This window comes from Amblyomma americanum, chromosome 1 (genome assembly GCF_052857255.1).
Source record: "Amblyomma americanum isolate KBUSLIRL-KWMA chromosome 1, ASM5285725v1, whole genome shotgun sequence".
Classification (NCBI taxonomy): domain Eukaryota; kingdom Metazoa; phylum Arthropoda; class Arachnida; order Ixodida; family Ixodidae; genus Amblyomma; species Amblyomma americanum.
In genome coordinates, this window is record NC_135497.1 from 13,311,175 (window position 1) to 13,337,352 (window position 26,178).

General features: G+C 45.2%; 1 protein-coding gene across 3 annotated transcripts in view; it reads right to left on the reverse strand.

The window, feature by feature from the left end:
- Positions 1 to 24,895, reverse strand: part of Ide (Insulin degrading metalloproteinase) — an 81,522-nt gene extending 56,627 nt beyond the window's left edge. The window contains exons 1-7 of one of the 3 annotated variants that reach the window (XM_077643027.1): positions 24,569 to 24,888; positions 19,716 to 19,785; positions 17,867 to 17,948; positions 13,927 to 14,129; positions 2,516 to 2,592; positions 2,411 to 2,437; positions 2,226 to 2,329 (exon numbers count right to left, since the gene is read on the reverse strand). In XM_077643027.1, the coding sequence (XP_077499153.1) occupies positions 2,226 to 2,329; positions 2,411 to 2,437; positions 2,516 to 2,592; positions 13,927 to 14,098 (380 nt within the window). In that variant the 5' untranslated portion in view covers positions 14,099 to 14,129; positions 17,867 to 17,948; positions 19,716 to 19,785; positions 24,569 to 24,888. Of the gene's footprint in view, positions 1 to 2,225; positions 2,330 to 2,410; positions 2,438 to 2,515; positions 2,593 to 13,926; positions 14,130 to 17,866; positions 17,949 to 19,715; positions 19,786 to 24,568 lie in introns of all 3 variants that reach the window. The other 2 variants (XM_077643019.1, XM_077643017.1) reach the window with 2 other exon arrangements.
- Positions 24,896 to 26,178: the final 1,283 nt, after the last annotated feature.

Below are 26,178 nucleotides of genomic sequence, written 5' to 3' on the forward strand. Positions count from 1 at the left end.
CCATTTCCAGCTTTCAATTATATTTAAAGGACCAAGAACTGCTTTTCAACCACATCAATTTTAGGTGCAATGTGAAACTTGTCATCCAAAGTATCAGGTCATGCAATGGTTATATTAAAATAACATTTTTTTTGACCTGCAGATGGCAAAACCAACAAACCAGAAACAAATGCAGCCCCAGGCAAAAACGCACAATTTTTGTTGAAAAATGCGATTTTACCTTTAGCACATGGTTTCAGGACGGTTCCATTACCTTTATTCTAATACACACATGCTTGTGCCCTTTCTGTGAATAGGTGCACAAAAGCACTCTAATGCGCACAGCAATGTCATAAAAGTAGCCACTGTTACACCATCCATTATGACAATGCTCCTACACAACATCAAGTTCCTTCAAATTAGAAAACCCACAGAAGAAAGTGTAAGCACTAATCAGTATAGAACATTTTAAAAGAAAAAATAAAAAGATTCATATCACAACTAGGTCAAGTATGCCAACACGTGGTTCACTTGGCGGGATATATTAGTAGTACCAAGTTTTATTAGAGAATATCAGCTGACCTGGTTTTATGTGATTTCCTGTGCCAACATAAAATTAGATTTCTTTGATTGACCAGTAATATCAAGCCTGATTCTGTGAATATCCTCAAGCTCACAACTCACTCTGTTTTAGAATGGCAGCTGTTAGGATGAAGGTTCCCGGGAAAAATGCAACAGTTTTTGTAATCGAAGTGTCCACAGTGAACATGACAGTGGCCCGCATGTTTTATCTGCCACCGCGCCCGTGTTGTTCAGAAAACAGATATAAATCAGCGGGCGTGAAAATGCCACAGCTACGCTTCAAAGGGCAAGGAAAAAAATTAAGAAAACTGAGAAGAAGCAGGAACAAAAGCCATAACGCAGCCCCAGGAGTCTACATGCAGCTCCGATAGAGAGCCCACGCTGACCACATTGCACCATCCGAAAGCATAACCGTACACAAGGCCAAGCAAAAGTACGGGGGTGTCGGAACATAACTCTCCCCCTGTTCTGTAGTCCCCACGCGCAGTCTTTCATGGAGAAACTTGGAAGAAGACTAGAGCAGCCTGCATGACTAGTATCGACAATGAATGAATGGCACTGAAACGACACTGTCTCCACAGCTGGAGCACATCATCTGCATTCATTTTTTGTCCTGCGCCCGAACAAATCTCACAACACGTTATATTGCCCAAATTGCAGGCTGTAACTTGTGGCGATATAAATACCGATATCCTTAAACACACTTTTCAGCTAAGCACCAGATCAGTTGGCTTCTCCAAACAAAATTAAGTTACCAACACGAATACAGCCTTCTGCTGCTACCCTACCCGACCATTTTTTGAGCAATAGCACATAGACAGCAAACCTTACAGCTGATAATGTCTGTGCGCACGTGCCCTGCACTGGCTTCCACTGCCACTGCATGAGGACAGCGACTCTGCCATAAACCTACATGGCCAGAAGTATGTGAATTTGTGGGCACACGTTGATACACAGCTCTTCAGAATTTGTTAGTGCGGATGATGACAGCGACATCACAGAGCCATGAAATGAAGAAGGCAATGTACACAAAGTATAAGCACTTCCCAACTCAAAATAAATCTGACGAAGACAATAACGAGAAGGCTGATTGTTGCGATTAGTTAGAGCGCATCCCTAACGCAGCTTGTTGCCAGCAAGAGGCGCGCAGAGGAGGAAGGGACCGAGCTGGAGTGCTTGGAAAGCACTGTGATAGGGTGTACTTTGCAGAGGGAGACATATATAATGAACTTATTCAAGAAATAATGGGATGTCCACTTGCTATGAACTACAAATACATGAGAGTAAAATAGTTGCCCTTAACCCTAAAACGGGCTCTGCAACACTATACAATGTAGTTGGGCTCAAGGAAGTTTCTCTCTCCTCCACTGGCCCCACCGCCCGGCTGCCAACGCACGTGGGAATTCCTGGCAAAGCTTCCGCAACACCATGGCAGCTGTCTCAACCTGAGCCATTTCTAAACCTAGATACGCATATGCGTGACACAAAAAGGGCTCACCAACTTCTCTGCTGCATGCAGAAGCATACTATTTAGCTCACATGTCTATCAAGTGTTGCATGGCCTCTTTAAAGTCATGCATGCAGCATACAGATAAGCCTTGTGCATTACACAAAATAAAAACAAAAGGAGACAACAGATGAAAGGTTTACGTGACCTTTCTTACCTGTCCAAGGCTGGCTCCAAATTCTCAGGGGCAACATCAAAGTAATAACATGTGTGGTCACTGGCAGTGAATGCATTGCTGCTACCCGCATGTTGACACAGGTACTGAAGGAAAAACAACCTCATCAAAAAAGGCCACATAAAAACAATTGTGAGAAGGCAAACAGGGTCACTTGAGAGGCATACCTTGTGGTACTCATTCTCAGATGGGTACTAGAAAGAAAGAGATAAGAACAATGTTTATATATATATGATGGGCCAAAGTCAATGTTCTAAAAGAGGTACACCCACCTTTTCTGTGCCTAAAAACAGCATGTGCTCACAAAAGTGAGCCAATCCTGGCAGTTCCCAAGGGTCGGACATGTAGCCTAGAAAAAAAAAAAGAATTTAGCATTGAACTCGTATACCCACCACAACCATGCAACATTTGCACAAGATAGGGCACCAACCGCATCATGGTATGCTGCTGAAATATAATGCTGACTGCTTGTATAGAACTACAGTAAACCCCTCTATAGTAAAGCAGCTCGGACCAGCAAAATTCTCTACTATATCAGGGTCTTTACTATATCAGTTGTTGATGATGGCATGGCTCTGACTATGCTCTCTGGCTGCTTACTAAGCACGAAGTGTTGGTTTATGAAACAAACACTCAGAAATACCTTACATCCTGCTCTTATTGTCCCTTTATGTGATAATAATTATTTATTATCAGTTATCACATGTTATCACGTTTTCGACATCGTTTACGTCTTGTGGAAGTACTGCACTTACATAAATACAATGTGGCTACAAAAATAAAGCGAGTTTGATTCCATGTGAAAACCAAAGCTTTCCATGATCACGGCGTCGTCTTCTGTGACTTCAGCATCATTTAAAAGGCAGCAGTTAAGAAACGCACGTGACAAAGTCAAGAGCAAAAAAACTGCCCACGCAGTTCCACTGCGCCTCCGCTTCTTGCTGCTGCTTCCCCGCGCTTTGCGCTGCCATGCTACGAACGCACGCCCTTTTCTACTGCTCACTGCACTTTTACTGGCTTTCCTTTCTGAGCGACCCGCGCAGACTTCTTTCTACGTTCATGGTCAGCTTTACTTTTTCCGTGCGCACTCTTTGCCTTACGGCCTCAAGGTTTTCGAAAAGTTGGCTTCTCCTCGCGGCTCTCGAGATTGGTGGTGAAGCCACCTCAACGAGAGCATTCGCTGTCTGCTTCGCGATCCTAGACTTCGCGCGTGCCGCGATGTCATCATTCCATGGGAAGTGCATCGCCACGGCCAGACGCTCTTTACTATGTTCGTAAAAACCTTTACTATAAAAAAAAAAGTACACTCGTCTATGGAAGGCGATATGGGACCGCAGCTTCACTTTACTATATCAGAGTTTTTACTATAACCGAGTTTACTATAGCGGGGTTCTACTGTACTGACAAAAAGCAAGCTCATACAACTTTCAAATGCTCATGCGTAAAAGTGCCCTTCAGTACAAACAAGCAGCAATCACCCTTCCAGGCATTTTAGAATGGAATGAGGCACCTGTAAGACTAATGCAGAGTTGACATCTGAGCTAGTTGGTTTTTCATTTTCAAAAATTATATAAAGCGCACTTAGGACAACAGACAAGGGAGACCAAACAACACAAGCGCTTGTGTTGTTTGGTCTCCCTTGTCTGTTGTCCTAAGTGCGCTTTATATAATTTTTGAAAATGTAAGACTAATGCCACCGCATGGCAACACCTATGCAGCCTTCTGAACTGCCTTTTTCAATTGACGGATAGGATTCTTGCATCTGTAAGTCCAACTGCTACTTTTACACTAAGATACATAACGAAGGTAGAATAGCACTATATGAGCTACTGCTGTGCCAATCTGGATGAAACCTGTCGAACAGTGTTCAGCTGTTTTTACCAGGGCCCGCATTAAAAAATTTAAAAGCTTTTGCAAGGTTTGAAAAACCTTGAGTAAAGGTTAAGTCACATTCTTCTCCACACCTGCTTTTTTTTGGTGCTCTGCCCCTGTTTTATCGGATTTTATGCCATGTAAGCACAAGGTTTTTTTAAAATGTCAGTTTACTGTGTCAAATGCACTAAATTTTCTAAGATCCATGGGTTTGTTTACAACATTCACTGGTTTGAGAAACCTAAAAACACAAGAAAACTAAACAAGTGCATTTTCACTTAAAGCAATGTTTGATGAAAAGGTTTAGGGTTTATGGGGGCTTAACCTCCAAAAAGCGACTCAGGCTATGTGGGACGCCGTAGTGAAAGGCTCCGGAAATTTCGACCACCTGTGGTTCTTTAACGTGCACTGACATCGCCCGTTACACCGGCCTCTAGAATTTCACCTCCATCGAAATTCGACCGCTCCGGCTGGAATCAAACCCGCGTCTTTCGGGTCAGCAGCCGAGCGCCATAACCACTGAGCCACCGCGGCGGCTTTGCTTTGAGAAAAGGAACGGTTCAGCGACTGTTTCAGAAAATATTTTTTTCCAAGGTTTTTTTAATTCTGTGCATGAGAATAAAATGTGGCTTATTGTGAGCTCACCTCCACATTCCTCACACAGATATTTGTCTTGTTTTGTCATTAAGAAGTTACCTGTAAGATGTGTTTATAAGCTTAGACGGTTTATAAGCTTTAACGTCCAAAAGATGCCGCAGTGGAGGGCTCTGGATAATTTCGACCACCTGGGGTTCTTAACGCCCCTGACCAATGGCGAAGCTTGTGGAAATGAGCAAATCTGCGACAAAGCGGGGAAGCCAGCGCAACAAGACGAGTCGAGTCGATAACGATGGGAAAGGAAAAGAGGGGCCCGAGAGAGGGAAAAGAAAAGGAGCAAGGTACTTAAAATACCTACTGCACTGTCTTAAAAGAGGAGGAGGAGGGAAGCGACTGTCTCTTCCTCCTCCTCTCCAGATGCAGTTTCTTGGTCTGTAACGCTACTGGATGACATTTTATGTTTAACTTTACCACCAGTAGGAAGCATTTGTCCTCACCAAAACTGCTCAACATTAACCAGGTTACTGAATCTTAAAGTTCGCTAGAACAGTGCTATAGTAGGACACACTTTAAAAAAATAAACAGCAGTTCGTAACAGTGGGCCACGGTCCATGGCATTCTGTATTACTCTACTGGCCAAGCACAACAGTGACCAAAATCAGCTTTTTAATCTTCGACTGTATCAGGCAAGCCAGGGGCAATGAAATTCTTGAGCTTACAATTTATAGGCATGTGCGAACAGTTTTTTTTTTTTTGTTCAAAGCGAACAGCAATTTTCTTTGAATAATTTCGAAGCGAATATTTCGAATACTTCTGGCACACACAAAAAAAAAAACATTGAACAGCACAATAGGCATCCTGTATTTTTCGATAATGCAAGGCCACTACTTAAAAAAAAAAAGAAAAAGAATGCATTAATGCTTTGTCACATTCACTGAAACTGTGTCGACGTCTTGCAAAAATGGCCATTGGAAATTGGGGGAGCTGACTTATTTGTGGGGGTGAGACCTACCTACAAGATCCACGACTGCTAGTCTTCACTGTCATTGCATAGATTCTTTTCAACGACGACTCCATGAACACCTGCACTGCCCGTCATGTGTCGGAAAGAGGCACCCATCTCCATGTGCCTTGCGCTAGCTTCATCTCATGCTCAAGCTCTCGCACTTGATTCCTGAATTTCACGAACAAAAGAGTGGCTACGGCACCTGCAGTCATCTCAGACTCTTTCCGCATCCTCCAATTAGAGAGATTTAGCATAGCGCAATCCGCTTCTGTGGGGAACCACTGCATATACGCTGACTGCTCTTAGGATAGCAGAGCCTACTAGATGTTGCGCCGCTTTCCAGCTTAGGGTGGTGCCAGCTTTTGACACACCACTTGCCATCGCCTGCCCGTGCCCAGGCATTGAGTCTCAGAATGCGGCCCATGCAGTGCTCTAATGTGAAGGGAAGAAGTTTGTTTTTCTGCGATGGCTTCGTGTTTTTGGAAAGTGTGTGTCTAACTGGAAGAGGAAAGTACATAACAGCTTTATCTTACCAGTGCTCACCTATGGGGCAGAAATGTGAAGGCTAACAAAAAGGATTAAATTTAAACTGAACTGAGGACAGTGCAGCGAGCTGTGGAAAGGAAAATGATAGGTGCAGCACTAAGAGACACAAAGAAAGCAGAGTGGGTCAGGCAACAAGCGTGGGTTAATGACATCCTAGTCAAAATCAAGAGGAAGAAATGGGCTTGGGCAGGGCATGTAATGCGAAGGCAAGATAAACGATGATCATTAAGGGTAACGGACTGGGTTCCATGAGAAGGCAAGTGCAGCAGTGTGTGTGTGTGAAAAACTTTATTTCAGGGAGGAAGCTTGAGGTAGCCGGAGCAACCTCTCGCAATCTCTAGGTGGGCTCCTCATTACAGGAGCCCATTGGTGACCGCCGCGACTCGGGCTCGGTGGACCAGGGACTTCTGGCTTGCCAGGTCCGAGCAGCCGAGCAGGGCTGCCTCCCAGTCCTCCCGGGTGGGGTTGGGTTTGGGGGCGAGGTTCGGGGTTGACTGGCATGCCCACACCATGTGAAAGATGTCCGAAGACTTTTCCGCACAGTGTGGGCATTCTCCTGTACAGGCAGGATCAAAGTGTTTTAAAACTGCCGGGCACAGCAGCGTTTGGGTGTAAAGGCGGAGTAGTGTGCGTTCCTCCACCTTTGTGAGGCCCTTACAAGGCTTGTGATAAGTTGCATGGCCGACTTGGAATAATTCAGTAATTTCTCGAAAAGTGAGGGCCGGATTGGGTTCGGGATCTGTATCCAAAGGGTCTGAAGGCGTTGCCCGGAGAGTGAGCGCGCGCACGGCGGCGTCTGCCGTTTCATTGCCTTCGAGGCCCATATGAGCTGGAGCCCATACAATCGTTAGAGACGCGGGGGCCCCGAGGTAGTTACTGTTTTGAAGGATGCGATGCGCAAAGAGAGGAATGTACCCCTGTTTAATATTTCTGCAGGCCCCTCTCGAGTCGGTGACGATCACTCGCGACTCCTGGTCTGCGGCGGCTAACGCGATGGCAACTTCTTCCGCATGTGTTATGTCTTGAGCTCGGAACGTTAGGCCATTCACCACGATTTTTTGGTGGACGACTGCGGCCGTGTACCACCCCCCATGGTGAGGGCCTGAGGCGTCCACGTAGAAGATGCCATGTTTGTTCCCATAGTGACGGGCCAGTGCCTCCGCCCGCGCAAGGCGCCTGCCACTGTGGTCGTCACGTGTCATGTTGGCCGGAAGAGGGCGTACGTGCAGGGCGTATCTCCAGATTTCAGGAATGCGTACGCGCTCTTCCGTAAGTGTGGGGTGGTGGATGTGTAGTCGGGCTAATAGGCGGCGACCCGACGGCGTTTTTGAAAGCCTTGTGTATTGATTTGTCAAGTGCGCCTCCCGGAGCTCCGCGAATGTGTTAACCATCCCCAGGCCCATGAGACGCTGGTTGGATGTGGTGATCGGGAGATCGAGGGCACACTTGTACATCTTTCTGAGAATCACTTCGAGGGCGTTCTCATCAAACTTGCGCAGGTGGAGGTAAGGAGTCGAGTAGAGGACTCGACTGGTCACGAATGCATGCGCCAGCCGCAAAGCGTCTGTGCACCGTAACCCCCCGCGTTTGTTGGAAACCCGGCGGACCATCCGGCCCACCTGGTCCCCCACCTTGCGCAGTTTTGCTAGTGTGGTATCAGCCCGTCGATGTTTGTGGATAAGGAGACCAAGTACTCTAATCTCATCGTGTTCGGGTATCGGGCCGCTGGCCAGAGATGGTTCCATTTTGGTGGCGCACTGAAGCGACGGGCGAATGTGCACAAATTTGGATTTGGACGGTGAGCACTGAAGGCCGCAGCGGCGGGCGTAAGCGTCCACGATCTCCGCCGCTTGCTGCAGGTTGGCCTCAATGTCTCCAACCGATCCGTGTTTGGCCCAGATGGTTATGTCGTCGGCGTACAGCGCGTGCTGGATGCCTTCGACCTTCGCCAGCTGAGCCGGGAGTTTCATCATGGCCAGATTGAAAAGTAATGGCGAGAGGAACGCACCCTGTGGGGTTCCTCTCGTTCCCAGTTTATATGGGCCGTGTTCTTCGTCTTGTATTCGGATGAAACTTCGTCGATCCGAGAGAAATTGCTTGATGTACAGAAACGTGTTATGTCCACAGTTCGTTTGGGAGAGATGTTGCAGGATGATTTCGTGTGTGACATTGTCGAAAGCCCCCTTCAAGTCAAGGGTGAGTACTGCCTTATTGTTGAAGGGATATTCGACAGGGTTGAGAAATTCTCGGTTGAGTTGAAGCAGAACATCTTGAGCGGACCTCTGCGGGCGGAAACCGAACATGGTGTCTGCGAATGTATGTTCATTTTCCAGAAACCCAGACAGCCTATCCCGCACCATGGTCTCCATCAGCTTTCCCGCGCAAGACGTGAGGGAGATGGGGCAGAGGTTGTCTGTGTTTAGGCTTTGCCGGCTTTCGGAATGAAAGTTACCAGGGCGGTCTTCCATTCAATTGGTAGAGGTGCCTCACCAAGCCAGATCGAGTTGATGAAAGCGAGGAGGGTTTCGTAGGCGGGATCGGGAAGATTAGCAAGCATTTTCACAGTTATCTTGTCCCTGCCCGGTGCCGTTCCTCGTTTCATTTTAGCTAGGGCCGCCTTGAGGTCATGCAAATGGAACGGTTGATCCAGATTCGCGTTCTCTGAACCTGCATACGAGAACGCGGGTCCTCCGGGGTCCTGCTTAGTGCAAAGATACGGGTCGCGCAGTTTGCATGCTAATTTTGATGTATTTCCATCGAAGCTATGAATAGCTCGTTGGAGATGTTTTTGTGTCTCAGCGCGGGTTTGAGTCGGGTCAATTAGGGCGTGGAAAAGGCGCCACGTGCTCCGGCTCGACATTTGTCTGGCCGCCGTGTTGCAGCGGTCTACCCAGTTCGAGTCGGCGAGTTGGGCCGCGTACTCTGCCGCTCGCTGGGTGAGCTCGGCGATACGAATTTTGAGCTTTCTGTTACGTTTTTGGTGGCGCCATCTGCGGACGAGGCTGTGCCGCGTCTCCCAGAGGTGCAGAAGGTGGTTGTCCACCTCCGGAGTGGCCTCCGAGAGCTGAATTTGTGTTTCCACCGAACGAAGGTGTGTAACCAATCCTTGTGCCCACGCGTGGTAGCCTTGTTCGTGGATAGACGCCGAACTGATGTAGTTTTGCCGGTTAAAAACTCTGCAGGGATAGGGTGGTCATGGATGGCACAGGACAGAGTTAATTGGAGAGATATGGGAGAGGCCTCTGTACTGTAGTGCGTGCAGTGTGTAGTAAGGCTGATGACAATGGTGATGAATTGGAGGAACCAGAGACTTCAGCGAAATGCTCAGCCAATATGTTGCCCTGCTCTTCTAGAAATGTTTGAGTATCAGGTGTTGACAAATGTGGAAAGGTGAACAGAGTATAATTGCCTCTGAATTGCTGGACCTGTTCCCAAGATTTCTTTGAAGGGACTGAGCCATTTATTAAAGACACAGATTTTGTTCAAGCATGAGTCTTTGGTGTTTCACTGGATGCACTATACCGCTTTGGCCCTAGCCCTTTTGAAAATCAGTAAGTTCTGTGCTGCGAGGTACCTACGGGGGGGAGACCCCCTGCTTTGTTTTGTTGTTTTTTTTTGCCAATGTGCATTTCTGTGTTCACTATACATGGGTAGTGTTGCTGCAGAGATTATGCATGTAGTAAACCTTTCATTAATTTCATCTATATTGAGATCTTTACAAAATTACTTTTTGAAAGTAGCATTTGTTCTAAAAAGTGCCAAGTTGGCAAGGTGAACTGTCTGGTGCTGTGGTCCAGTGAAGATAGTTAGGAGTAGACAATAATAACCTGATGACCGTAGGTAAGTGATCGCTTCCCAGGGGGTCATTTAAAACATCCCATTGAAACTCATTAAAAACAGATGATAATGTGAAAATTTAAATCAAGAAAGCCCATTTTTCCTGAGCTTGGGCAACAATATGTGGCCATTTTCTTATTTAACAGACATACTATATTGTTTCAGAGGATAAAATTGTGCCCCTATTGTCAGAGTGTTCCCATCCCCAAAAGAGGGAATAAGCATTATATTTTCAAACTACCTGATATGGCTCCAGCAGCTGAAAGGTCCTGGATCCTTCTGGATCCTGGATCGTTAATGTGAGGCGTGAAGGAAGATAAACACTTTTTTGTTTTGTAGCTGATGCTGCTGGCCACAAACGTCTCAAATTTTGTCTTTCGTTTGATTTCTTGAACAGGGACACTGCTTTGAGTGATAACTGCGACGTCTCCTGAATGTCTTTCTGCCAGCTCACGATCACGTCAAAAAGTTTAAAATGTTTCAGGATATTCACGTGTTGTACCAAGATTAGTTTTCTGAAGACATACAGCTACAGGTAACACTGACCCTATTATGTGCGTTATGTCACTGTAATTCTTCCAGAAACATTGGTTTTGAGGAAAGGAAAGGTGCAGTAACTCTCTCTTTTCGGTGGACACCTCAATCGCACCTAAGGGAAGGGAATAAGGTGGGAGTGAAAGAGGAAAGAGAGAGGAACTCGCTAGCTTTGACAGTGCTGCACCAGATGTACAATTCTTCAGTATTCTCTGCAGTTCCACTGTACCAAAAAAAAGCCATGTTTTTATGTTTTTGGGTGGAAATAGAAGAAATTTGTTTCATTTTCGAGCCTTTTACCAGGGCTGTCTTTTCACTCAAGAGAGCTGTGCCGCCGCTGCAAAGTGGGCAGATTGGTAGTCACAACCATCGCCTCGCTAGAGGTGCTGGAGGACTGTGGAGAAGCTGTACATGTATGGGTTTCAGACCTCTCAAAGGGGGGAAGCCTTGGGGGCTGCTGACTCATGGGCCAGTGGAACCTGTTTCGGAGATGGCAGGGCAGCCTTCAATGTCCCTGCGTAGGGTGTGGATGGCTAGGTGAAAGTGGCCTAGGCAGGTGCCTGAGTGCAGTGTGGTACACCGCCCCTGCACACCACATAAGCGAAATTTGTCCTGGCTGTGAAGGAGAATGTGTTTGCAAGTGAGAAGCGTCTTCATGCCTCTTTAAATGAAATGTTTTCCTTAGTCTTCAAAGTGATAATTTCTTTTTCAGTCTTTCTTTCGCAATGGGAAAGACCTGGAGTAAGCAAGGCGTTCGCCTTCACAATGCGCACAGTACAGTGACACTTCATAGTTCTCAGAAAGATGTCCTTTTTAGGCGCACTTTGCACATGTTTGAAGGCCATGGCAACTCAGAGCCACGGCCAAATTTCTGGAAGCTGAAACATCGAAGAGTGTTCGAAATGCATGTTAATATTTAGTGTGCAAGCCTTAAAACCTCTAGTCTCAGATTCCGCCAATGTTTGTTTGTTCGAAGCCTCTGGCAGGTGACCCACCTGACCACCAGGTTGTGGGGCCAGCAGGCTTTATGGCCAACTATGCAGAACACTTTATGGCAAAACACTCTAGGGCGAGTGGGTTTCCAACACACCGAGGCGCGGACAGGTCAGCTTCGCTGGCCATTGCATTACTTCACTATGTCACTGTCGCAGCCAAACATCCTACGTGTTGAACTGCCAGTATCTCGCGCTGTGCTGTGCATGGATTTCATCTTCATCAACATCCATTCTGTGCATAATGGATCCAGAACACACCGCTATTGTATTGCTTCCTTAAACCAAGCCTTGAACTGAAACCAAAGTGAAAACCGAAGTGTGAGCACACCTAAATCACATTTGGCCTACCTATACTAAATCGTCCGTCATTGTTTTCATAGCCTATTTCAATGGATTCAGGGAGCGCGATGGGGGCGAAAGTCAGTTCTAAATGCTTTGTTGATATTTCTTTGCCAACTTTTTAGATTTTATTTCGGTGCAACATTTATGACATTCTGGTCACTCAGTCCATCCAGTATCTCCTTTTCAGCCAGATGGAAAAAATAAATTTCTGAAATTAAGCCTTGGAAAGAGTTCAATGAACAATGAGCAGTGATGGACACGGCGACGTCCCTGAAGGACATGATGTTCAGGAGTTTGGAATGCCGCATATTACCTTTAAGTTCAAGCAATAGATCACTACTTGCTAGTTTTGTGACCTTGTAGCCAGGGCCCAAGGCATTCGTCAGACTCTCAGAATCTATGAATGGAGATACCTTTCTGGATGGTTGTTTTGCTTCTTCACTCTGAATCACATGGTACCGATAGAATGTTTACGCTTTTGTTGAAAGAATTCTTTAGTAGCTTTGGCCGGCCCTTTTTTGTGAGAGCGACCATTATAAGGAAAAGGAGGAGCAATAAAGTGCCAGCCGCCCACTATAGAGCCCGACTAGGGGACAGGACAGGAACTTGCAAGCAAGTCTTGCTCACACCAGCTGTCTGCCCTAACTATAGCCTAATGTGGAGTTCAACAAACAAGACCAGCATCCATGAAAAAGGAAAATCCAAGACTGGAGCAGGACACAAAGATGGTTTGGTTTATAGGGGTTTAACGTCCCAAAGCGACTCAGGCTATGAGAGACACCGTAGTGAAGGGCTCTGGAAATTTCGACCACCTGGGGTTCTTTAACGTGCACAGACATCGCACAGCACACGGGCCTCTAGAATTTCGCCTCCATCGAAATTCGACCGCCACGGCCGGGATCAAACCCGCGTCTTTCGGGCCGGCAGCCGAGCGCCATAACCACTCAGCCACCACGGCGGCAGGACACAGAGAGGTCAGCCAAAGTGTTGTGTTAGTTCCACCGAGAGGTCTTAGCCACTCGACGTCGGCCCAACCACCGGGATCCCCTTTTCCCTGGACACAGCCAAAGGTGGTGCAACAACTCAACATCTGCCTACTGCAGATGCCCCTGCGGGACCAACCCTGCTAAAATGTTAAGCGACACATACATCAACTATCAGTATTCTTTTGCCTGCGCCAAGTCTTTAAAAAACTGCAGCCACAGGTGGTGTGAAGGGAGCCTTCCAATTTCAAGGCACTCTCCCGTCTGCTGCCTCGGGCAAGTGAGGAGAAGAATGCGACTCTATCATGACCCCTTAAAATTTTCATTTTTCCAACTCTGTAGCTTGTTAACCAAAACACCTCCACTACCTGTATCCAAGGGTCTATATTTACTTTAGGTTATATTTTGTCCCTACTTCTTTACAATCATCTCTGAGCCACGAGGGTACTCTTTAAATAGACAGCACTAAGCATAAACCAAAGTGGCATGTTACTAGAAATGTAAAACAGAATTGCACATCAAGACCCAAATTTGCTTTGACTTGTACATTAACTCGTAAAGGCATTACATTAAAAGTAGAAAGTACTCTTCTTGCTTATTCCTTGGGAGTGATCACTGAACGCCTGTTCCCTTCATACTGCTTCGACCTGTACATAAATTCTCACAGTTTGACTGGGGTGGTACATCTGTCAAACAGTAACGCAGGTGTCCTAAGGCGAGCTCAGCACATTTGTGCACGAACCCAAAATAAGTGAATAATGCCACTATATAAGATTAGAAATTTTTAAATTTCATTTCTTTTGCTATTTATAACAATTCAGGGCCTACATGAAATCTATATGCCAGTGACCACTAAATGCAACAAATTTAATATAAATAAGTTCATCAGCTGAAGAAAAAAGCTTTCTTCATCCCCATGTGTAGGCCCACTTCTGCAAAAAAAAGCAGCAGCCAAACAGAGGAGCACTGACCCACTTGGACGTTGAGTGCAGCGGCTGACTTGTCTGTGGTTGGGTCACTAATGAGGAGCACCTTCATGCCATTCCTGAGCTCGAGGCCTCGGTAGAGATTCTTGTCTGACTCGGACTGTGTGATATTGTTGTGCACACGAGCTCCATGGTCAGCGTCAATGGAAGGCATCATGTGGGCTTGTCTTGAGCTTACAGCGATGGGCCTGAAAACAAAAACCATGACATTCAAGAATTTCAAGGCAAATTTTATACGACATAAAAGATACATGAGATACCCCTCATGTAAAGCCCTCACCCAAGGGCCCTTGGGGTATCTGTAATAAATAAAAATAAACAAAAAACTGCACAAAAAAATGTTATTACATACACAGGTGGTTTACTACCATATTTCCACAGACAAAGTTAGCAATGGGTTGACACCTGAATGCAAAAAAATGTCTAACAAAAAGCCTATTTCTAGAATATCTTGTTTATTTAACCGAGAAAATGCCAAACGTGGTCGCAGCACTTCAGCACACTACGACTATGCACCACTACAGCGATGCAACAGTTGTCAGCTAAAATGTTCCAGCAGTGGGGTAGCACATCCATCAGGGGCAACATGCAATCATGTTTCTTGGCGCCTGAGACACTAGCTGCACCTGTGTCCTACATTATACTTTCCCCAATAAAGAGAATCATGTAAGCAACATTACCACAGTACCTGAACGTGTCCATGTGTTTCACGAAGCTCTTGCTAACAGTTAACTGTGCTCTTCTTACATTTTGCATAACACTGAAACCATGAGAATGCGAAAGCAGCTAGGTTTGACTGCACTAAAAACACCGTTTTGTCAAATTTAACCCTCTAACGGACACACTGATTTTTCAAAAATGGTACCAAAATCGTCATTTAGTACCAGTGGTGAGCCAGAAATGACAGTTGGCACATGGTTTCAGAGCAAAGGTACAGGAACACATTGAACCAGCACTGATCTCTCCTTTGTACGGAAGATGACAACTAACGCAACTTTCTTTAGGGAAAATAGAGCAAAAGACACGCAACTTTCTTTAGGGAAAATAGAGCAAAAGACAGGGACAAGTGAAGAAAACAACAGGACCAGTGCTAACTCACAACTGAAGGTTTATTCACAGGAAACCAGGAATATAAACAGCGCAATCAAACAAGATAACAAAGCAAACAAACGTGTAGCTGAGTGGGCCTAACTGAGCATGCTAATACATTGGAGGCTAACAAACCTACGAATCTAGTTGATCATGTCAGAGACTGTAAATCTTGCATCCCTTGTTTTCATCACTGCGATGTTTTGTACAATTTCCCAACGCAGTTAACTAGGGAGATTATGGAGGCGTTCTATATGAAGAAAAAAACTAGATTGTGCGTTAGCAGCCCGTCGGTTTGCCTGCATGATAGTGAAGTTCGGTTCCTCGATCCCACTTAGCTACACGTTTGTTTGCTTTGTTATCTTGTTTGATTGTGCTGTTTATATTCCTGGTTTCCTGTGAATAAACCTTCAGTTGTGAGTTAGCGCTGGTCCTGTTTTTTTCTTCACTTGTCCCCGTCTTTTGCGCTATTTTCGCTTAAGTATGTATCACCAACTCGCCCGTCTTGCCATTGTGTTGAACAACTTTCTGCAGTTCTTTTTGCTGTGCAACAGACACACTGTTTTAACTAACATTTCTGCACATTCATGAAACTACTCAGATTTCGTTTGGCACTACTAGCAGGAGACTATAGCGCAGAGTAGACAGGACACAGAAGAAACAAACAACACGAGCGCTCATGTTGTTCGTTTCATCTGTGTCCTGTCTACTCTGCGCTATAGTCTCTTGCTTGATCATGCACCAACAAGCCCAAAAAGCCACGCTTTTGAACTACTGGCAGCTCTCACTTTTATACACACTGAATGTCAAGACAATAACCACTTTTTGTCCTTAGCTCCCTAAATGTGTTTTTGCCACTAGGCAGTGCATGCCTTCACCGCTATGAATTCTTGTCCATGATATGCCTCACAACATAACACTTATGCCACTTTCATAAGTGTATTACAGGCAAAGCAAATTATAAAACTATCTATTTATCAAAACCTCATTTTTTTTAATGCCTCACCTAGGTTTGACCTCCTCCTGAGATAAGCAGGTGTTAGCAAACAAAATACATGCAATAATTCAAACCACAATTATACAGGAGTGAAGGTAACTTCGAAGCCCTCCTTTGAGGTCAGCAAAAGCAAAATGCATACCTTTCCATATAACTTATATGGCAATGCTCGTTTGCTGCTCACAGGGTTGCCTTGAGTGTTAACTATACCACAAACAGAAAACCACAAAACAGCAAAAAACACTGCTGCATGCAACCCAGGGAACCTTCTCACCATTGCTCACGAGTGTAGGATCAGAACAAAAAGAAATGAACAACCTAGCGATGAACCAAAGGTGCAAGGATTCATCTCCAACTTGGAGAGCTCCAACTGCTTCTGGCAAGCGTCACTGACTCAAAGCACTTGAAAGGTAGAAGTGGAGATGAATACACACCGTTCATCACAAGGTTGAACTCATTTTTCGCTTTCTCTCCCCCATTCTTTTTTAGTTCCATGTAAATTAATTCTGAATCCACAGAGATGAGTTTTTTCTGCATTGCAGATCGGCTGCTGAGCTTAGCACAAGCTGGTACTGAAACAATACACTGCCTAAACGAATCTGCCATTACAGAAAGTGGTGCAACATTTCCACCCAGTTCAGTACATAACTAGTGCTGGAAAAGCGTCATTAACAACCTTTGGTTTGGTTTATGGGGGCTTAACGTACCAAAGCGACTCACTCAGGCTATGAGGGATGCCATAGTGAAGGGCTCCGAAAATTTCGACCACCAGGGATTCACTAACATGCACTGGCATCGCACAGTACACGGGCCTCTAGAATTTAGCCTCTATCAGAAATCGACCGCCGCGGCCGGGATCGAACCCGCATCTTTTGTGTCAGCAGCCGTGCGCCATAACCACTGAGCCACCTTGGTGGCTCATTAACAACTTTTGCAGAGTCCATGCCCAAAAATGTGAGCCCATAATGGTAAACATGAACTAGTAATTTCCAGATGACGATGCTCCAGCTCAGTCCCTGTCTGGTCATCTACAAACGTCAACCTTGGCGTCTATCACGCCAGTTCTAAGCGCAAACCTGGCAGAGGGAGACGCAGCAGAGGAGAGCAAAGTGAAAGGAGGGGAATTGGGCAGTCAAGCTTGGTTGTGCTTATACAAAACTCCTCTCATAACCATCAATCTTGCTCCTTGCCTTTGAATATGTAACAATGGGTTTTTACATATGATGGGGGTAACAACGTACATGTAGGTACAGCCTTGCCTCACATACGACTTGCAGTTTTGCCACCATTTGCTCAGTCTCACTTCTGGATGCCTCATATACAGAAATGGTAATGCACAAAAAACGAGCCTTTTGGGCGAGTGCAAGAATCACATAGCTAACGATGTGCAATGCCAAGGACAGTGAAAATGAAATACATGTTCAAGCAAGGCTTTGGCTTAAGCTAGCTGGTGGTAAGACATAGCTGGTGTAATGCATGAGAAAACAAGAGCAATAACACTGTAGACAGGCAAAGCACCAAGGACAGTGAAAATGAAATATTTTCAAGCAAGACTTCGGCTTAAGCTAGCTGGTGTTAAGACCTAACGTAAAATTTCAAGCAAGTTCCCCTACCTACCCATGCAAGAACCCCCCTCCAACTTCACTGATAATTTCACATTTCTGCACCGTTCCGGGAAAGTGCCCCCAACACTCACCCTTTGCTTCATGCTTTTATCACACACTGCGCCCACGCCACACTGGCCTGCCACATAAGCTTTTTCCTCCATGGCCCTCAGCCCAGCCGCCACACGCGCAATATATCGTTTTGTTTTGGCAGTGACAGGTCGGCAATACATACCTACACAGTGGCAATGAAAATCGGGTCAGCCAGTGGCATTGAGAACACGAGAAAAACGTGCACCAGACGTCTTCACACAAGTCTGACCGGAAACAGATACATGAATGGGACAAGAATTTTGACAATTAGCTGCAGCAAAAGTACGGGAAAGTCAAACTTACATGAATGCTAAGTAACAAATCTTTGGCCTAATAAAGTACATATTCTTAGAGATAAATAAAATTTTAAATCCATGAGCACTGCACTTTTTTTTCTGGCGGGAAAATTTTGTCATAACCATCTTGAATTTCGGGGCCATTCCAGGGTAGCGACCCCCCCCTCACTTTGCTGGTAATATTGGCTTACGTGGTGGGGGTGGGGGGCTCGTGGTCAGAATTTTATAGTAGCTAATGCATTGCAATGGCATAAGAAAACACGGGCAAAACGACACAGTAGACAGGACAAGCGCCAAAGGAATAAAGAAATATGTCTACTGTGTTTTCTCACACTGCTGCATTTCATCAGCTATGTCAAGGGGTTGGAGCTTTTGGTTTGAATTAAATTTTTGTTTCAACAAAAAAATGCTAGTACCCTTGAGTAAGAGTACAATGGAGAGAGAATGAACAAAGTGCAGAAGCCAGGAGTTGCCTTGTGGCTTATGGGGGTTTAACGTACCAAAGCAACTCAGGCTATGAGGGATGCCGTAGTGAAGGGCTCCGGAAATTTCGACCACCTGGGGTTCTTCAAAGTGCACTGACATCGCATAGTACACGGGCCTCTAGCATTTAACCTCCATCCAAATTCGATCACCTCGGCCGGGATCGAGCCCGTGTCTTTCGGGCCAGCAGCCGAGCGCCATAACCACTAAGCCACCATGGCGGCAAGCTAGGAGTTGCTCCAATAACGGTGATGGCAGTCTCCGCTACTGCAGACACACACTAGGTGCAGACCTCCATCATCTCGTCAAGCTCCGTAGCCCCTTCTCCTCACAGACTGCCACCACCTTATTGGAGCCGTTACTTATTTAAGGAGGTTTTCTTCATGACAAGTGTAACAACACTGACGACTTTGACAAGTTGCTGTCAACGCGTAACCATGCAAAAGCGTCTCCGAAAAGTGCCATGTTCTGCACTGCCACCATCATACGGAGTGCATGATACGAGGACCTCTGGCTTCCACTAGACTTCAGCTGCTATTTCTTTCTTTCCAATCCGAAGCTTTGTTCTTGTGAAACATCTGCTTTCAAAGCTTTTTTTTTTCTATTTGTAAAGGCGTGAGCAGTGAGTCAGAAGCAAAAAATACATGTGCACTTGCATTTATCACGAGACAAAGTTTTCCAGACATGAAGGCAGCTCGTTCGAAAGGCATGGTTCCACTTTGCTAAGCGAGGAAATTGCAGGTGTATTCCTTGCCTCCTGCTTTTGTCTAGTCTTTTTTTCATTTATTTGGTGTTTGCAGAAAATAGTTTTTAAATATAAACCTTTTTTTTTTCATCTTGTGGCCCAATCACTTAACTGCTACACCCTTAATTTGTTTTAAGGCGAGAGCATTTCATATTGCAACCATTGCTTACAACATGAACATTTGTGGATTAATTACAGGTTCATCAACTCTATGTCATTTCTGACCGCAGACGCATGGCACATACACCATAGAAAAAACCAGGTACTTCTTCAGTAAGAAATGATACTCGCGAAAAAAACAACGAAAATTGCGCTACGAAATAAAGGCTGAAAAAAGCCTGGCAAATAAAAAAAATAAAAACCAAAAAGTCCAAACCCTACCTATGTCGTACCACCAACTTTACATTAGGATGTCACATACACAAGCAGCGTGCGCCCATTTGTGTGTGTTTGCACTGCAGTTATACCTCCGGTAATGGTCCAACGTCTACGTCCTCTTCAGCGGAGATTTATCCCAGTCTTCTGGCACAGAATGCCCTGTGACACCAATCAGGCATGTAAGTATTATTCATATGAAAGCATTAGACATCTCAATCTCAAAGTCACATCCGCCAGAAACAGCGCCATGTGACGCCACGAGCCGCATAATGAAGATGATGACATCACATCATTAATTGATGCTGTTTAATGTGCTTAATTAATGCAATTAGTTAATGCATATGTTAATTAGTATAGTTAGTGATGACAGCATATGAGTGTTATCAAGTCATGTGGCAACAGTGTAATGTGACAGCACACCAATTCATGTGACAACGATGTAATGTGACGTGATACCAAGTCCCCCCCCTCGATTTCCACCCCCTAATCCATGAAGGTGTAGATCAAATCCCAGCGATGGCATCACTGGCTGACCTCAATGTGGTGGCAGCATTGCAGACTACATTCGCATCAAAATTTTGAGCAACCGTTTGTTGTACAGCGTTCTGAGTGGTGTCATAGCATTTCTATTTGCATATAGCTTACAAGTTTTAGTCAAGTTGGAGGCTAGCTTGCAACGCTTTGAGGAACCACGTTGCGCATTCAAAAGAGACGAACACAGGAAAAGGCCAAGAAGACGGAAAGAGCGCTCTTTCCGTCTTCTTGGCCTTTTCCTGTGTTTGTCTCTTTTGAATGCGCAACGTGGTTCTTCAAAGCAATGCACCAACTAGCCCAACAAGAAGTTCTAAACTACCTGATGTGTACCGAGGGCCCTTTTATGAATGTTCGTCCTTCACCTTTACAAGTCAACGCCTGTGTCAACTTCATCGTCAGTGCTACATGTCAAGCCAGGTACATCGCCTTCTGCCTCCGGAAGGGAATCATTCCCGAAGAAGTAAGTTCACTGTTCGGTTTCATCAAGCCGCGAACGACCATTCTAAAACGCATTTGCAGACACTTAAGATCGGGAATTTGAAGCCAAGTACACAGGTTCCAAGACCTTTTGCGCTTTGCTATGCGATTGGCCTGACCTGGCTAGCAGATATTAAGCTGTGCTCTGCCAGAAAAGTTGCCGCCCAGATGACTGAGTTATGGTGGGCCCGGTGCCTTCAGCAGACTCTGGCCCACAGCAGAACAACGAGCAAGACTGCTGGCGCCAGCAGCCTTGTAGCCCCAAATAACGTGGTATTGCCTGAAGATGTTGTAAGCGTACTTAGCAAAGGTCCTAAGTACAGTCTTGAGACTGTAGTTCCAGCGCACGACCTGCTAGCAATCAACCGGCGGATCTTAAGCCAGGCTGACCAAGAAGACCAAGAAAGATGCCTACTGGAAGGTGTAGAAGCTTTGACCAAGACAGTCCACACGGCGTCTACCAAGCATGCCAAAGACCCAACCAAAAGGGTGGTCTTGTTCTTCAAGCAAAACGAGTTGCGCTTGCTTCAGGCGGACAAGAACGGAGTATTTGTCGTCCTACATGATAAAACTTTCAACGAGAAGGCGGGCCAAGCCATCACAAAGAACTTCGTCAGTGTGAAACCTAGCGCTACAAGGATCAAGAGCAGAGCTGCTGCTTTGTGCAGTGACCTTGAACTGTCCAGGCTCGCTAGCTCAATAACCGCATGTAAAACAAAAGCGCTGACTGTATTCTTCGCTGCAAAAACGCACAAGGACTCAATGCCGTTTAGAACAATCGTTAGTGACAAGGGATCATGGCAGTATCTAATAAGCCAGTATTTACTGAAGCACCTCAATGCCTTACAACTTGAAGACCCTTTCTATACTAAGAACTCGACTGATGTAGTAGCCTTCTTTATTTCCAATGACCATATCAGCTACGCCTTTTCTGTAGATGTTGAGGATTTGTTTTATTCATTGCCGCATCAAGGGTTGTTTGTAGCTGTCCGAGATTGCATTGAAAGAAGTGGGATAATAGGCTTTCAAAACTCAGCTGGGGTATCAGCAGATGGCTTCATGTCTTTGCTCAAATTTTATTTGAAAGCCACCTTCATATCTTTTAAAGACAAATTTTTACATTCAACGACAAGGAATTTGTATTGGTTCTTGCGTTGCCCCTGTTCTTAGTAACATATTTTTAGCTGCCATTGACCGCTCCCTAAATGACGAGTTTGCTAATCTGGGGGTACTAAAGTGTTTTAGATAAAACAATAAACAATTGCGCTCTTTCAGTCTTCTTGGCCTTTTCCTGTGTTTGTCTCTTTTGAATGCGCAACGTGGTTCTTCAAAGCAATGCACCAACTAGCCCAACAAGAAGTTCTTCTAGCTTGCAACAGGGATTCGGACTGATGACATATGCACCTTCAGTTGCATGTTTTAATGAGGTGTTCACCGAGATGTTGGGATGTGAGAGCTACTGTGCCCTTTCCTTTCCTCAAAAACATGCTTTTGCATTCCTCCACATAAGCAGACTTAAGTGCTCTCAGAACTTTCTTTGTTTGTATAATGTGGGTCATGGTAATGCCTTAATGCTCAGTCAAAGCACCAAAATTGTAAAATTTAAGATTTTAATCACCTTCACAAAATTTCGGTTTTGAACCAATGGCTTGCCACATCAAGTCCACTGCCAAAACTTGGCATTGCAAGAATTACAAATAGTAGTGCAATTGCCGCAAAAAGCATCATACCCCAAAACTCTTTCAAACAAAATCTTCTCAATACACCGAAAAAACGGGGAAACTAAAGGAAGTAAAAGGGATGAGAAATTAAAAAAACAGGCTGGTGGAGGGGGGAAGAGCCAACCGTGAAGGGAGGCCTGCTGTGCCCTCTGTTGCACCTGTGCACTCGGGATTATAGTGCCACTGCCGTCAAGACATGCTGCTCTAACATTCAAGTTTCCAATGTATGTGTGCAGTAACCGTAGGAACCAAGCACCTTAAATCGTCACTAGGCAAAATGAATTAACTTTCAACTGCATAATGTGATTTCCAAATTCTTTTGGCGCTAACCCCGGTAATGCACGAGGAACTCTGCCATTACAACCAGGAGTTCATTAAAAAAAAGGCAATTAAGTGGCCCTTCAAGGTATGGATAAAATAAAACTTTTACATATGCCAAAAATCCAGCTACACTGTATTGAAAGATTTTATTGGCTACACGCCTGTAAATACTGAAAAACTTCCATTACATAAATGGCACTGTAAGCTAAATACAGACGTCATAGTATGACTGATGATTACATACAACTGAAATATGCAAGGTTAATGAGCTTTGTGTTTTGATAATCATGAAAATAATATTATAAAAATGGCCTCAGATTTTCATAAATAGTGGGGTTGCACATCACAAAGCAACACTATCCGAGACGCCATAACGAAGGGCTCCTCTGGACATCGCACAGCACACGGACGCCTCTATCGAAATACGGCTGTCACTATTTTTTGCAATTCACCTTACACCGACACCAATTCAAGTGGTTGTAAACTGCACTTTTCCTTGCAGCATACTGAGGTCGACAAAAAATGGTTGCAAAAATTCTATTTCATGTTCCTCACGGGCGGATTTTGACAAAACGAAACACAATATTACCCGTCTTGAAAAAGTACAGAGAAAAGCTGTAAGGTTTATTTACTTAAAATTTTCACCGTATGACTCACCATCTAAAAAAAAAATGCAGGCATTAGTAATGGCATTCCGTGTCTCGAACAATGAAGGAAAAATTTACGCTTGCAGTTTCTTTGCTTGCTTTGTAATCGCGATCTAGCAATTAACCCATCACCCTATCTGTCTCTTTCAACGTCGAGGCACCCTTGCTACAATCATCCTAATTCACTGACGCCGTATTTTGCATGAACAGATTTATTAAAATTTTCATTTTTTCCTCGCACTGTAACCGATTGGAATTATTCTTTATTACCTTCAGCCACTCAGTATTGAATAAATAAGTCTCATTTATAAAAAAAAAAGGGCAGACAATCTACTGTTTTCACAGCACACAATAAAAGTGCACGATAAACGAATGAAACGCTTTCATGAAACGCTCAGCTTTGATGAACGATGAGAAACTTAATTTTGCGTGCCGACTTTTTCCAGGTAGGCTGTTGTGAATGCATTAAAATTCAGCTGCTTGCAGGTACTTGGTAGTACATGTGCACTCAAACTATTACGGCGATACTTGTTTGTTTGGTAAAAATCCAAATGCTTATTTCTCACAGGGGTGCGGAAACGACAGAAAGAAGGAATAAAATGGTCAGTGTTAAAGCCTGACAAGTGATAACAGCATGCAAATAAGACATGCAAAGGCTCACACAAAACTACTTGACCATGCAAGTTCGCAGGCACCAAAGGCAAAAGAAAAAAGGTAAGTGCATGACTTGAGCTCCATAATGTGCTAGCACATCGATAATGTGAACGCTAGAGTCACTAAATAAAGACTTTAGTGACTCTAGTGAACGCGAGTAGTAGGGCTGACGTGTAACTTCCAGCAAACGTTTCAAGACAACGGCAAGACGACACATCACCGCTGTTTACGTAAACGGCGAAGATAGCGATCACAATTCATGACAATCAGGAATATACACTGCAAAATGGAAGCTAACTCATTCACCGTCACACAAAGGCGACATTCATATGGTGCACCAAATAATAACTGCAATTCAAGCGTTCCAGTCCCCTTCTCTTTTACGGAGACAAAAACCACCTGAACATGGCAGCGTCCGATTCATGTGTACATACAGTACATGATTATAATCATCTTCCATTTGGGATACTGCCCCTTCTGGTAATAGCTCTCCGATGCATAACGGCTATGACGCGTACATAATGATGGCAGCGATTATTACGTTGCTCATGCACATTACAGCAGAAGAAAAATGCTCTCGCACTGTACCTCTGGCCAGGCAATATGCAGCTGGAATAGCACTTCCGTAACGTCGAAACTGCGCGTTGGCCCAGAAAGCAGCTCCAACGGGAGCGAACGAACATCACGTGCAGAACACGATCAGCGGCGTGCAACGCGCACAAGCGCGGGCGAACGTGCCTTGGAGAACAGCGTTTACCAGCCGACCACAGCGTTCGCCACCGATCAAACCGATTCCGTTACGCCCGCAACTAAAATCCAACCGTCATCTTGCTGGCAGTTCTTTTGAACATATGGCGAGGTCCTACGGATAGAGTGCTCTAGAACCCTATGGAGCAGCATGCGCTAACTTTCGTTAATTTTTTGGCCGTTGAGGACGCTCGGTTACTCTGCTCGTCTGCTATCATCAACATCATCGTCTGCTATTTCTTGCGAGCTTTTTAAGCACATTTACTTTGTGTCTCCCTGATCTCTCAATTTCAGCAATTAAAACAGCAAAATAACATTTGTTCTCACTTTTTAACCGCAAAAAAAGTTTACTCATCTGCACTCTCATTTCGCAGAGGATCTTGGGAAAGTCTTCTGCTACCGCTTCTTTCGGTTCCAAGTTTCTTCCCCTGCTCGCTGGCTTCACAGCAGTCGCTGTGTTAATATCGCTCCTTACACTAATTTATTTGCACTGCAAGACCACTGATTGTATTGCATCATCGCAAGACCAACGTGACATCGACTCTGCTACGCTTCGTCGTGTGTTTTCGCACGAAATGCAACCAAAATAATGTAAATGGTAGGAGGCTTTATATGAGTATGCAGTGCTATGTGTCGAGACACGCTGTGCGCACAATGGCATGTATGGATAGCTTGCCAGCCCACTTGCAGCTCTTACATGCCATGAGGAAAATGCATGTATCGTCTGCTAAACTGCGCACGTTTCAGCCCTTCGTTGCTATCGTATAGTGCGGCGAAAAAAACAAACAAATATATAATGGCCAACGCGTTAAACTAGTTCAACCGACTGCCGTGCATACGCAGAACCGACAGGCTACGCAGGCATATTATAACCATGACAAAACACTCGTACCTTTCCTTAATGTCAATTTCTGCGCTCAGGGCGCGTTCATACGTACGCTGCACGCGCAGATCTTACGGTGCTGCTGTGAAGTAAGCGGTGTCGCAGCACAAATAAATGAGCGAATAAACGATGCAGACATGCACCATAGAGTTTCTTACTGTTAACAGTGAGAAACTCTATGGCAACGCGGCAATTGCAATGGGAGAAATTTGAAACCGGAAGTAGCTGGCAGAAGATTTTGCACATGGAGTTACTGTAGTGCCTAGAACACAGATTTTCTAAGCACTACCTAGAGGGAAAGCTGGCGCCACCATCTATGCGAGTATTAAAGAGCCATGAAAGAGCAAGCTTCATCTGCCGCCGCGGTCGGGTTCGAACTAGAGGTGTGCGCCGTGTCGGTTTCGAACAGCGGCGGCGTGGCGGTCGTTTCTAGTCGGCGGCGGCGGCGCTTGGTTATTCATCGGCGGCGGCGCAATGCCACTTTTCGACAGTGGCGGCGGCGCCGGCAGCGTGGAAAGCTAAAGCACAAATTTAAAAAGCTATTTCGCTACGGCCTTCTGTGCTAAAC